The sequence below is a fragment of the Abrus precatorius genome, unplaced genomic scaffold (genome assembly GCF_003935025.1).
Source record: "Abrus precatorius isolate BTA unplaced genomic scaffold, Abrus_2018 Scaffold7, whole genome shotgun sequence".
In the NCBI taxonomy this organism is placed as follows: Eukaryota; Viridiplantae; Streptophyta; class Magnoliopsida; order Fabales; family Fabaceae; genus Abrus; species Abrus precatorius.
This window is the reverse complement of record NW_020874417.1, coordinates 24,071,018-24,084,752: the sequence shown is the minus strand read 5'-3', so window position 1 is coordinate 24,084,752 and position 13,735 is coordinate 24,071,018. Positions and strand designations below refer to the sequence as shown.

Here is a 13,735-nt window from a genome sequence, read left to right as displayed (position 1 = left end):
AACATCTTCTAATGAGCTATTTGTCTATATCCTTGATAAAGGAATATATCGGTACATCTCATGCTTCATTTGGATTCCAAATGTCTGAGGTTCAAGTACAATTGCAAGAATCATCTGAAAAGCACAATTTTAGGTCCCGTTAAAAAAGATGGGAAGTAGAAATAAAATGAGATTGGAAGGGGAGCATCTTTTTCTTAGAAAAATAAGTTACTCTCTAAGGTGAAAGAGGGGGAAAACTTCTATATGACTTGAGTTAGGGATTAAGGGGATGAATTAGAATATACTTATTTAAACTGGAAATGTTGTGTATGGTTGAAAGCTCTTGATAATTTCTCACTCTCTTGAGTTTATAGACACATTATATTTGAAAATATGATTGACATGTTTGCATATGTTGTTGTGGTGCCTATATGTAAGTTAAATTATGTGATTGAATGCTAAGTTAAGTGAAATTTCATGGTAAGACTTAGGATACTAGACTTAGCGAATACTAAAAGGAATGGAAATTGAGTTTTATGGCAAGATAGTAGGTTTACTACAACTAATTTGAATGAACTAAGCTATAAATTGACACATATATTCTATTACCTAAGAAAATGAAATTAAATCATTCTAGACAGAAACTCTTAGATATTCTATTACCTAAGCTATAAAATGATACCTTTAGTAGAAAAAGGATACCTTTAGAGTAGATTGTTGCTTAGGTAATCTAATTAACTACTAAGTCCTATGATTTTGAGTCATGCTAAGCTAATTTCCTTAGTCCACAAATTTAATTAAAGTAAGAAATTGATGATAATCAGGAATTTGAATAAGTTAATAGAATTGCACCCTAATAAGTGTCTAATTAGAGGATTGAATTAACTGTTATAAGGAGATTTAAATAGACTTAACGTAGAGTGCATATATGAATAAAATCTACACTTGTTGGTGATGATTAATGCAAGATTGAATTAGAAGATTTGGCTATTTTCATATGCATGAGTCATGCACACATAATTATATTTGAATGTGAATGTGTTGATTGAATGATTTTAAACTCTTGTTTGGCTCATCCGCACATATGAATTGATAACTCATAGTTAGTTGAAATCATGAACATAACATAGACAAATGGATTGAGACCTCATTTGCGATTATGAGACCCTAAGAAAGTATGATGCATTAGTGAGAATGTTTGAAAAGAATTGACATGTAAGTGATAAGTCTGTAATTAGGCCCTCTTTTGCAGCTCATATATTCATATTTGACCCTTATTTTATTTGGGTTTTACACTAATTTATATATTAATTGTGCAGTTTAGTATAAAGAGGCTGCAAGTAGATTTTGGGTGCATTCTGGGCCCAAATTGATGAAAGATTAGAACTTCACAACAGTCAGTATGCCCAGACCCATTCAATGAGCACGGGGTGCTTTGAGCCCATGCACGGTCGTGCTTAAGGCCTTGCACGACCGTGCTCATCTGTGGGAAGCCCAATTATGAAGAGTTTTTAGGGTTTTCAAATCCTATAAAAGGGAAGATCTCATGCATTGTAGAGGGACCGTTTTGATATCTTGGCTTTGGCTCTAGAATACATCTGATCTCGTCTCTCTTACACAGGATCCTTGGCACATGCTTGGCGAGACTTAGAGCTTCAAGCGATCATACTTGAAGACCGGGAACACATCTCATACTCTAGTTTGCTATTTCTTTTGATTATGGCTTTGTTTATGATTGTTTTAGTTCTTTTCTTTAGCATGAGTAACTAAGTCCATAGCTAGGGCTATAAGAACTATTGTTCATGAATTTATGGAATTTTTATATTTGAATCTAAATTTGATTTCCGCTTTATGATTAGATTTTATCCTATTGCGCTTCTTTCTTAATCTTAATTCATTATATCGTCAGACGACCGTACCTCGGTTAATTAATAGATCTATAGGGTAAAACGAGACAAAGAATTAGGTGGACCAAACTAATCTTTCTCTTTTAATCGTTATTAAATTAACAAGTTCGTAAGCTCCTAAAGCTTTCTTATATTTATGTCTTGCATGACCATTGGGGATATTAATTTAGAGAAAAGAATATTAATATTGCATGACCATTGAGTATTAATAGTATTCGTATGAATGATTGGTAATCACAAGGAAATCAGATTTAGAGTTAAACAGAAAAATAACATAAATGATTGAATGAAAAAACTCATATGCCTTAGGTTCCTCTCCGATAAGTTTAACCACGACGTGCATTCTATTCCTTGCTTTTAGTTTTATAATTAATTTTATAAATTCTTGTTTTTTAATGAATTTTGTAACTTTGAAGCTTAAACAATTGAATTAGAAAATTCTTAGTAATTTAAAATCAATCCTTATGGGACGATAATTTGGGAACTTAATTTAAGAACCCTTTATTACTTCTCGATGGATACACTTGCCCTTCGAACAAGTTTTTGACGCCGTTGCTGAGGATTGCTTTTTCAATATTAAGAAAATCTTAAATTTAATTGATTTAAGCAATTTGTGTTTTATTTTTTATTTTTTTTGTTTATTGTTAATTTTTTTTATAATTTTTGTATTTATTTTTTTTTAATTTTTTTAATTTCACAATTTCTTTTAATGTATGCTCACTCGTTTTAAGTGCTCTACAACTTGTTTATTTGATTCGGAGATTGAGAGAACAGCGCGTAGACAAAGAAAAGAAGTGAGAGAGCAAAGAATGACAGAGGGAATGAGATCAATTCAAGATTACATGACACCCACTGCTAGAGGCACCCCTGGAAGCATCGCAGCCCCTAGTGTGGAGGCAAATAATTTTGAATTGAAACCAGCACTCATAACCATTGTCTAGAACTCTATACAGTTTGGAGACATGCCTAATGCAGACCCCAATTTACATCTGACAAAGTTTCTCCAATTGACAGATACCATAAAATACAATGGAGTCTCAAACAATGCTATTCGACTCCGTCTTTTTCCATTCTCGGTATCTGAAAAGGTGAATGCATGGTTTTCCTCACTCCCAGCCAACTTCATTAGAATTTGGGAGGATCTCACTCAACAATTCTTGGGAAAGTACGTTCCTCCATCAAGGTCCTCTAAGCTTATGACGAAGATATGTTGCTTCCAACAACATGAAGCAGAATCCTTATTCGAAGCATGAGAGCGATTTGGAGAGCTTTTGAGGAGATGCCCTCATCATGATTTTTTGACGTGGAGACAGGTACAAATTTTTTACAATGGCCTATCAATCACCACCAGGGCTACAATTGATACCGCAGTATGAGGGTCCCTCATAAGAAAAGATCCAAATGATGCATACAAGCTGATAGATGAGATGACATCTTCTAGCTTTCAGTGGCACACCGCTAACTCTTATGACATCAAGAGGAAAGAGACCGCTCCAGTCTACCAAGCAGAGAGCAGCAGCCCACTAATGAACCAAATGGAAGCCCTTGCAAAGCAACTAGAATCTTTAATGAAGGCTCAAGACCAACCTGTAAGAGCTCCTGCAAACCCAGAATCTAAGCAAGAGGAGACAAATTTCATAGGCAATCATAGTTCAGGGTGGAGGAGTAATCCTCCTAACTCTTGGGGTAATGGCTTCGAAAGTCAAAATTCAAGTGTTTATCGCCCTCCTCATATGCAAGGTCAGGGAGTAAGACCTGAAGGAAAAAAAAGCTCTTAGATCTCAGTCTAACTTTCAAGAACAGATGATGCAATATGTGTATTACTCTGATAAGAGGATGACAGAGCTTGAATCCAAGTTAGACCAACATATTGAGAGAATTGATAAGAGGTTCACAGAGGTCAAATATGAAATACAAGCCAACTATTCTAAGATGAGTGCACAATTGGAGCAAATTACGAACCTTTTGAGTCAAAGAATAATAGGAACACTGCCATCTCAGTCTTAACCTAATCCAAGGGAGTAATGCAATGCCATCACCCTTAGAAGTGGAAAGAAATTACAAGAATCACAGAACAGAGGCACATGCACGCCCATGCTTGTTGAGAAGCACACCCATGCTAATTCTACATGCACGCCTGTGCTTATTGATGAGCACGCCCCTGCTGAAATTGAAGCTTGCTCATGCTTATATAAGCACGCCCATGACAGTGATCAAAGCACGACCGTGCATCACTATGAGCAAGACCATGCTTCAAGCGAGGAGCCTGAAAAAGAAAAGAAGGAAGAGCCTCTTGTTCAACTAAGCCCCTATGAGCCTAAGATACCTTTCCCATAGCGGCTGCAAGGTCACCCTCCTTATGATGAAGAGTTCCACAAGTTCTTAGACTTATTGGGAAAAGTTCACATCAATATGCCTTTCATTGATGCTATCTCCAAAATGCCCAAATATGCTAAATTTTTAAAGGAGATTTTGACCAATAAAAGAAAACTAAGAGCACATAAAACTGTGAAGCTCACCCAGGAGTGCTCAACTATAGTCCTTAAAAAGCTTCCACCTAAGCTTAAGGACCCAAGGAGTTTTACTATTCCTTGCACAATTGGAAAAACACATATTGATAAGGCTTTATGTGATTTAGGAGCAAGTATTAATCTTATGCCTTATTCTGTTTTTAGAAAGCTTGGAATGCATAAACTTAAGCCGACCTCCATGTCACTTCAGCTGGCAGATAGGTCGATCACATACCCCAAAGGCATAATGGAGAACGTACTTGTAAAAGTTGGAGAGTTTATATTTCCTGTTGACTTTGTGGTACTTGACATGGAGGAAGATGATGATGTCCCCATCATACTAGGGAGACCGTTCTTGGCCACTACTAGGGCCATCATAGACGTACAAGAAGGGAAACTCATACTGAGGCTAGATGATAAGGAAGTCATATTTCAAGTTTTCAATTCTTTCAAGTACCCTTTTAGCCAAGAGTTTTGTCACTTTGTGAGCACTATAGATGTTGCTTCTCCTCCTCCAATTTATATGAAGCATGGAACCATAAGAAGAAGGCCAAGGAGGAAGCAATATAAGAAGAAAAGACAAAAAAAAAGCTTAAACCATCCATTAATAAGCCTCCTAATTCGATGCTTAAATTTTCTTCTCTTTATTCTAATCTCCATCTTATGAATAATTTTCCTGATGTAATAGGTGTTAGGGATGCAAAGCTACTGGGGAGACAATTGCATATCAAGGGAGTCACCTCTGGGACTTATGCCTTCTTCCGACCATGATTTAATAGGAACGTCAGGCTTGTGACGTTAAACAAGCGCTCCCAGGAAGTAACTTGTGTCTTTTACTTTATTTAAATTTTATTTCTTTTTGTTTATTTTAATTTTGCTATCATTATTTTATTTTTAGAATAAAGAATAAGCATATTGAAAGTTTGCAAGAACAGAGTTGATTGTTCCCACACTTTTGAGCTCTGATTTGGAAGCACGCCCATGCTCAATCCACACACGGCCGTGCATTCAATCGCAGTTATAAGAGAAAGCTTTACATCATAAGCATAGGCGTGCTCAAGATTTCAGCATGGCTGTACTCCCTCATCTGAAGCCGTCGCGCCAAGAATTATTAGGGAATCTCTTTCCTTTTTATTCAATTGCCCTCTTTGCATGCTTTTAATTTGATTGCTTTCAAACATTGAGGATAATGTTTTACTTTAAGTATGGAGGAGTAGTTCCTAATTATATGATTGTTATTGCATGTTCTTGAGTAAAGTATCTATTCTATTTTTTATGATAATTTAAAAATTTTTCCCTCATGGAACCTAATTTTTCTACATTAAATTTGAAAAGTATCTAGATAGAAGAGCATGTTAAGTGATTATTATTGGCATTATACTTTTATTTGAAAACTAATAATTAGCTAACTTCCTTACTTTTATGCTCTACATTAAATTTTAACCCACAGATGTGAGTATTGAGCCTTAAAGAGAATTTTTATCTTAATTTAATTAATTATACCCCTTTCCTCATTGTTTTGTGTGATTATCTCCTTATGATTTGTGCTCTAGAACTTGACTTGGAACCGACTTAAGACTCCTCTTTTTAATTGCATGTTTTTAATATGGTTGAGGCATAATAGGATTTTTATTCTTGGCCTTCACCACGTTTGAGATACAACTAGTTGTCCACTTTGAGCTTTATTGATTTTCTTGGTCCCTTGCATTAAATTTATAAAATGTTTTGATGACCTTGAGTTTATGAATGGAGCAATTGAGTTATTGAATTGTTTGTTAAATTCTCCTCTATATCTCTCATGTGCAAAAAGAAAGAAAGAATATGAAAAAGAAAATGAAAAAAAAAAAAAGAAATGAAAAAGGGTTATATATGATTGAAGGAGAAAGGAGTAAAGATATTGTTTATATTCAAGAATATAAAAATTACTCCAGGAGCTTCATTTGTAAACTTAGGGGATGTTTATAATTTTTATAATTTATTACCCCTTTGTATATCCCCTTTCTTTCATTTGTCTCACCTTAATTATTATAACCCCTTGGCACATTATAACCTAAAAAGACCTCACGATTTTTACTGCATTTAATTTATTTAGTGGAGAGTTGGTTCATAGTCAAGACTATGGTAGTACACTCTTCTTTAGGAGAATTGAGTGATATCTTATTTTGTCCCTTAGTGAGAGAGAAAAGTAGAGTACCTTAGTTTGATTTTTGAGTGAAAAGTATGGAAATATAAGATTCTAATTGGGAATCCTTTTGATTGCTTATGCTCAGTGATATTACTCTTGTTGCTCTTTTTATCTCCTCATCTTAGGTTTCTTGTATGGTATTATGTTTTAAGTTATTATGTTACTTTTAACCAGCACTTTGCTTGAGGACAAGCAAACAAATAAGTATGGGAGAGTTGATAAGTCTATAATTAGGCCCTCTTTTGTAGCCCATATATTCATATTTGACCCTTATTTTATTTAGGTTTTACACTAATTTATATATTAATTATGCAGTTTGGTATAAAGAGGCCGCAAGTAGATTTTGAGTGCATTCTAGGCCCAAATTGATGGAAGATTAGAGTTTCGCAGTAGTCAGCATGCCCAGACCCATTTAATAAGCACGGGGGTACTTTGAGCCCATGCACGGTCGTGCTTAAGGCCTTGCACTGCCGCGCCATCTATGGGAAGCCCAATTATGAATAGTTTTTAGGGTTTTTAAATCTTATAAAAGGGAAGATCTCAGGCATTGTAGAGGGACCGTTTTGACATCTTGACTTTGGCTCTAAAATACATTTGATCTCGTTTCTCTTACACACGATCCTTGGCACATGCTTGGCGAGACTTGGAGCTTCAAGTGATCATACTTGAAGACCAGAAACACATCTCATACTCTAGTTTGCTATTTTTTTTATTATAACTTTGTTTATGGTTGTTTTAGTTCTTTTCTTTAGCATGAGTAACTAAGTCCATGGATAGGGTTATAGGAACTATTGTTCATGAATTTATGGAATTTTGATATTTGAATCTAAATTTGATTTCCGCTTTGTGATTAGATTTTATCCTATTGCATTTCTTTCTTAATCTTAATTCATTATATCGTCATACGACCATACCTCGGTTAATTAATAGATCTATAGGGTAAAACGAGACAAAGGATTAGGTGGACCAAACCAATCTTTCTCTTCTAATCGTTATTAAATTAACAAGTTCGTAAGCTCCTAAAGCTTTCTTGTATTTATGTCTTGCATGACCATTGGGGATGTTAATTTAGAGAAGAATATTAATATTACATGACCATTGGGTATTAATAGTATTCGTATGAAGGATTGGTAATCACAAGGAAATCGGATTTAAAGTTAAACAGAAAAATAACATAAATGATTGAATGAAAAAACCCATATGCCCTAGGTTCCTCTCCGATAAGTTTAACCACGACGTGCATTGTATTCCTTGCTTTTAGTTTTATAATTGATTTTACAAATTCTTGTTTTTTAATTTATTTTGTATCTTTGAAGCTTAAACAATTGAATGAGAAAATTCTTAGTAATTGAAAATCAATCCTTGTGGGACGATAATCCGGGAACTTAATTTAAGTACCCTTTATTACTTCTCGATGGATACACTTGTCCTTCAAACAGTAAGTATATTTACAATATTAAGTCTAGCCTCTTACTTGCCTCGAACTTTGAATTCATAATTACATCTTAATAACTAAGTTAATAAAAGTAAATGTTTGTAAAAATCTAACATCTTTTGAATGGTGAGTAATACACAATCTAGGGGGTAAAGTTAGAAAATCATGGAAAGTGAGAAAGCTAGGGACCCTTAGTAGATGTGCTTGTAAGCATTGGTATGTGTATATGTCAATCTCTTATAAAAATTATTTAAATAGTTGAATATAGGATGTTAATTATGAAGTTAAGCCAACATTTGTGTGTGTGATGAAAAATGAAATTAGATATTGATCTTGAAATGAAGTAGTGCCTGTGTGTGCAATATAAAGATTGAATTACAAAGAGAAACAAACAATTCAGATAGCAATGGATGTGGATGTCTGGTGTGTAAAAACCGATTACTGGGCAAGTGTACCCATTGTCAAAGTAATATTATAAAAAATAGCGTACCAAGTGTCGTATCCACAGAGACTGTTATTAAGAATTACTTCCTTAATTACGCAATTGTTAATGAATATGAGAAATAAATTTTTGTTGATAAAATTACTAAAAATAGAAGAATAATAAATTAAAAGGAACAGATTTATTATGATAATAAATTATAGAAAAGTATGACTAAAGGTATTCAAGGGGAAAAGGCGAGTATCTAGACTATAAATCCTCTCAAGTGTCCAAATAACTAAAATTCTTCTTCAACTACTTAGTTCCAAACCCTTATTGCCGCAGGAAATTCTGAATTAAATCAATACCTTTCTCAAGGATAATGATTCCTAACCCTCGGTTGATCAATCAGAATCTCTTCCTTAATTAATACCCCTAGGTTGCATTAAGTTCATTATGAATTTCATAATTAGGGTTAATCCTAATACAAAAAGCTTACATCTTTCTATCTCTAGAAATACATTCAAGTCCTTTTAATTGAGCAATGTTAATTTAATGCAAGAATTTTACTCAAATTTAAACAAGAAAACAAGATGGAAGACAATTTATACTACTCAATTAAACCCAAGAGAAAAGAACATGAAATAGCATTAGAAGAATTCCAGAAAATTTGGTCAATTAGGATTCATTACGTCTAGATACTCAAAGGAAAATTAGAACCTAAACATCTTCAAACTAAAATTACAAAAGAGATGAATAAAAGTGCTTGATCCCTTCCTCCAGCCGTCTTTGAGTCTTTTTTCTCCTCAAAATCGTGTCCTCTAGGTTTCTGTGCCAAGTTCCCTTTTATATGAGTGGCCCAAGGACTCATCTTCTCACAGAAATTTAAATTCTGACGCACGTTAAAAGTACACGGCCATGTACTTTGGCCGTGTACATCTCTGGTCTCTAAAAATTGTACCTCACAGCTTTCTTGAAAAGTACACGGCCATGTACTTTCACCATGTACATCTCTGGTTTTGATGATACACTTCAATTAATGCGACCAATGAGATACACGCTTATATACACGGGCGTATAATTGCCCATGTATATCTCTGGTTCTTTGTGTGTTTCAATTCCCAATATCTTTTAAGCTTTTCTTTTTTGAAATATGAATAAAATGAAATTAATAATAGTAAATTTTCTCAATGAATAGCTTAAAACTCTCAATTATCATTCATGAATTACAATGTAGGATCAAGTATAGAAAACATTTATCAATTTCCCCCGAACTTGAACGATTGCTTGTCCCCAAGCAAAGAAATGGATCAATTTTACCCTTGACAACAAAGAATCAAATTCCTGAATTTTTTATTATTGTTATTTTTATTTTATTTTTCAAATTTTTAGAGGGACAGTAATTCTTAAACATCAAATTATGCCTTCTTTTTGCTCTCAACCTTTGTAACTTTAGACAGAACTGAATAAGGACCTCTCTACCATTAGCTCTTAAAATTCAATTCAAAACTTTGAATCCTTCCACAAGGTGTTGTTTAATTCTCTTCACTTTGAGCCATGATCGACTAACAGGGTGCATTTTATGCTCCATCCCAGTTAGCACAAGGTATTAATAGAAATTCCACCCCTTTCTTTCCACATCGGTACCTCAAACAATTTTGGGGTTCTAGGATGTGGTATTCGGATATTGCCTGCAATTCACATTCAACTAGATATGCTTCTATGGCATGCTCTTTTTTTATTTTTGAGCAGAGCCCTAATTTTTTTTAGATTTTCCTGGTTTTATTAATTTCAAACATTTTTAAACAATTTGGCATAGATTCAAGGTCCTCAATTCAGAAAAGTCTAATGATACTTCAATCGAGAAACAATTAAAAACACAATTCGAATAATCAGAATAACTGCATGTGATGTTTATTTATTTATTATATTTTCAGGAATATCATCTCTAATGCAACAGTAAAATTGACTCAATATTGCTCGAGAATAAAACAACAATTCAGTTCAAACATCTATAATTATCCACCCCACATTGTAAGATTTGCATTGTCCTCAATCAAATATAAAAATTAAAGTGCAACTGAAACTTCCCTGAAAAGTAAATAAATAAGCAAAGAGTCGTGGGAAGCAAAGCTAATCTGGGATTCAAGTGGAGAGGAAACCTGATTAAAAATGATTTATAAGGAGATTTAACTAAGTTTAGAATGACAAGAGGAGTAGAACAATCAAAGTAATGCTATAAAGAAACAGAAGCAATAAACAGACAAAAGCAATTTAAATCCTAAATATAACATAAGTAAAAAAATTCAACAACTAAGACTATCCTAATTGCAGACTAAACTGCTGCACTAGCATCATCTGAGTCTTCATCATCTATACTAAGAAAGTGGTCAGAAGGAGATAGGGTTCATGCTGTGGGCGAGGACACTTATTCAAAATATAAATAAATGAGCAAATATATAACTAAATTAAAATAAACTAAACCTACCTAACCTAAACTATTCAATGTAATTCAACATTTAACATGGAGGAGTTTAAACTCCTCATTTGCAAAAGTTTGCAATTGACCCCCCTAGTACAGTTTTAGCCTATGTTCATTCACCTTAAAATTTCCTTTTTCTGGATGAGTTAATTTAATTATACCACAAGGAAATACCTTATGCACAGTAAACGGTCCAGAGCAACGAGATTTGAGTTTAGTGGGAATAATTCGAGGCAAGAGTTGTACAACAGTACTACTATATCAGCTTTTTGAAATAGTTTACCTCCCTTGATTTTTTTTATGATGGTAGACCTTCAATTTTTCATCTGGTGGTTCATTAATGGATGGGTTGGGTTGCTTCTTTGATTTCCACTCCAAAACTTCAAAGTTCATCTTTCTCCATAATGGCTTAGTAGCTTCTAAATGACACCACTGTTCTTGAGTTAGCAAGCTCATACCATCGTTTCCTCCTTCGTGAACTAAGCTTCTTTTCAATGGGTTTGAAATAAAAAATTCATGTGCACAATCAGAAACATAATCATCAATTACATTAATAAAGTAGCAAGAATCATCTTGTTTCAAAGACTTTTTCATCACATCAGGAATTTTGAAAGTGACTTTTTCATCTCTAACTCTCAAAATTAACTTTCCATCCCTCACATAAATTATAGCCCCTGCAGTAGCTAAAAATGGATGACCTAAGATCAAGGGGACATCAGTGTCCTCGTCCATATCAAGAATCACAAAATCAACAGGAAAAATAAATTTGTCCACTTTTACAAGCACATACTGGATGATACCCCTAGGATATTTAATTGACCTATCAGCTAGTTGAATACTCATTCTAGTTAACCTACGTTCTCCCAAACCTAATTTCTTAAAAACAGAATATGGCATCAAATTAATGCTAGCACCTAAATCAGCTAAAGCCCTATCAACTATCAATCTACCAATGAGACAAGGAAGAGTAAAACTCCCTAGATCCTTTAATTTTTTGGGCATCTTGTTTTGAAGAATTGCTGAGCATTCTTCATTCAGAGTTACTATGGCCAACTCCTCCAATTTCTTCTTGTTGGACAGTAGATCCTTCAGAAATTTGGCGTACTTGGGCATCTGTGCCAAGGCATCAATAAACGGTAAATTAATATGAAGTTGACGAAATAAGGATAGAAATTTACCAAATTGTTCATCATCCTTGTCTTTCTTCAATCTTGCTGGGTAGGGAAGTGGGGGTATGAATTCTTTCACTACAGGGGGCTTTTCCACAATCTCCTCTTGACATTTATCCTCCTCTTCAACTGCATCTTTTTTTGTTTCTTGCTTCCCCTTCTCTTGTAATGTTCTGCCACTCTTTAATGTTACTGCATTAACCTGCTCCCTAGGATTAGTCTCAGTATTGCCAGGCAAGCTTCCTTGGGGTCTTTCTGAGAGAAGTCTAGAAATTTGAACCAACTGAATTTCTAGATTATGGATAGAGGCTTGTTGATTTCTTAGTGCTGTCTCGGTAGATTGGAACCGAGATTCTGAAAATTGAATGAATTTGGTCATCAACTCCTCAAGGTTTGACTTCTTTTCAACTAGGGGTGGTAGTTGATGTGGGGCTTGTTGATATCGTGAGGGTGTGTTGTTTCGCGTTGGCTGTTGGTTGTTGTTCCATGATGGGTTTGCATAGTTCCTATAGTCTGGGTTATTCATGCCATTATAATTTTGGTACGGTGGTCTATTTCCTATCACATTGGCATGTTCTTCTTGAGTAGCTCGACACTCATGATTAGGGTGGCCTCCTCCACAAATATCACATCTCATCATCGGAGCAACTGGATGGTTAACAGATAAACCATAAATTTTCTTCCCTAAGGCTTCAACTTGCATTGCCAAGGATGTTACTGCATCAAGACTATAAATTTCAGCAGATTTCGAAGGTTTGGATCGAGTGGAGCTCCATTGATAGTTGTTCATTGCCATTTCTTCAAACAGTTTTTGTGCAGCCCCTGGTGTCTTGCTATTCAAAGTGCCCCTAGCTGCAGCATCTATCATTTGTCTTGTGGCTGAGTTTAACCCATTATAGAAGGTTTGCACTTGAAGCCAGTTAGGAATCCTATGATGTGGGCACTTCCGCAGCAATTCCTTAAACCTCTCCCACGTATCGTATAACATCTCTGTCTCCAACTGGTAGAAGGAAGAGATATCATTCCTCATCTTGGCAGTTTTAGCGGGAGGAAAATATTTCGCTAAGAGTTTTTCTGCCATAGCCTCCTATGAAGTGATAGATCCTCATGGGAGAGAATTCAACCACTGCTTTGCTCTGCTCCTGAGAGAAAATGGGAATAGCCTCAAGCAGATTGCATCATCAGTAGCTCCATTGATCTTGAAAGTATCACAAATTTCTAGAAAATTTGTAATGTGAGCATTGGGGTCTTCGTCTTACAACCCATCAAATTGCACAAATTGCTGAACCATCTAAATAACATTGGGCTTTATTTCAAAATTTCCCTGCACATCCGGACGGACAATACTAGATTTTGTTCCAGTTAATGATAGACGAGCATAATCGGACATGGTCCTTGGTTGATCTTCATTGTTCGCCATTCCTTCCATGTGGTTTTGTGTGTTTTGCTTCTGTACTAGCAGTCGTCTCTCTTTCCAAATTTTTTGCAAACTTCTCTCTATCTCTAGGTCAAGTTCGAATAATATAATAGGGTTCTGGTCATGCACCAGAAAAATCAGCTTCTTAAAAATAATAAAGGCAAATAATAATAATAATAATAAAAAATAGAAAAATTAATTTAAGATTAAACAAATAAAGAAAATTAATA

At 34.7% G+C, this 13,735-nt stretch overlaps 1 protein-coding gene and 2 non-coding genes across 3 annotated transcripts; 1 reads left to right on the top strand and 2 right to left on the bottom strand.

Annotated features, from left to right (window-relative positions):
• Positions 1–3,076: 3,076 nt before the first annotated feature.
• LOC113873995 lies at positions 3,077–3,183 on the bottom strand. Its single transcript, XR_003506057.1, has one exon. It is a non-coding gene; the product is annotated as a small nucleolar RNA R71 (small nucleolar RNA).
• A 7,323-nt stretch (positions 3,184–10,506) lies between these two features.
• Positions 10,507–13,169, bottom strand: LOC113871650. The gene is made up of 4 exons (XM_027508749.1): positions 11,974–13,169; positions 11,566–11,865; positions 11,232–11,406; positions 10,507–10,599 (listed from the first exon to the last, which is right to left on the bottom strand). Exons 1-4 carry the CDS (start codon positions 13,167–13,169, stop codon positions 10,507–10,509), a joined length of 1,764 nt encoding a protein of 587 aa, XP_027364550.1.
• Positions 13,015–13,121, top strand: LOC113873942. The gene has a single exon (XR_003506007.1). It is a non-coding gene; the product is annotated as a small nucleolar RNA R71 (small nucleolar RNA).
• Positions 13,170–13,735: the final 566 nt, after the last annotated feature.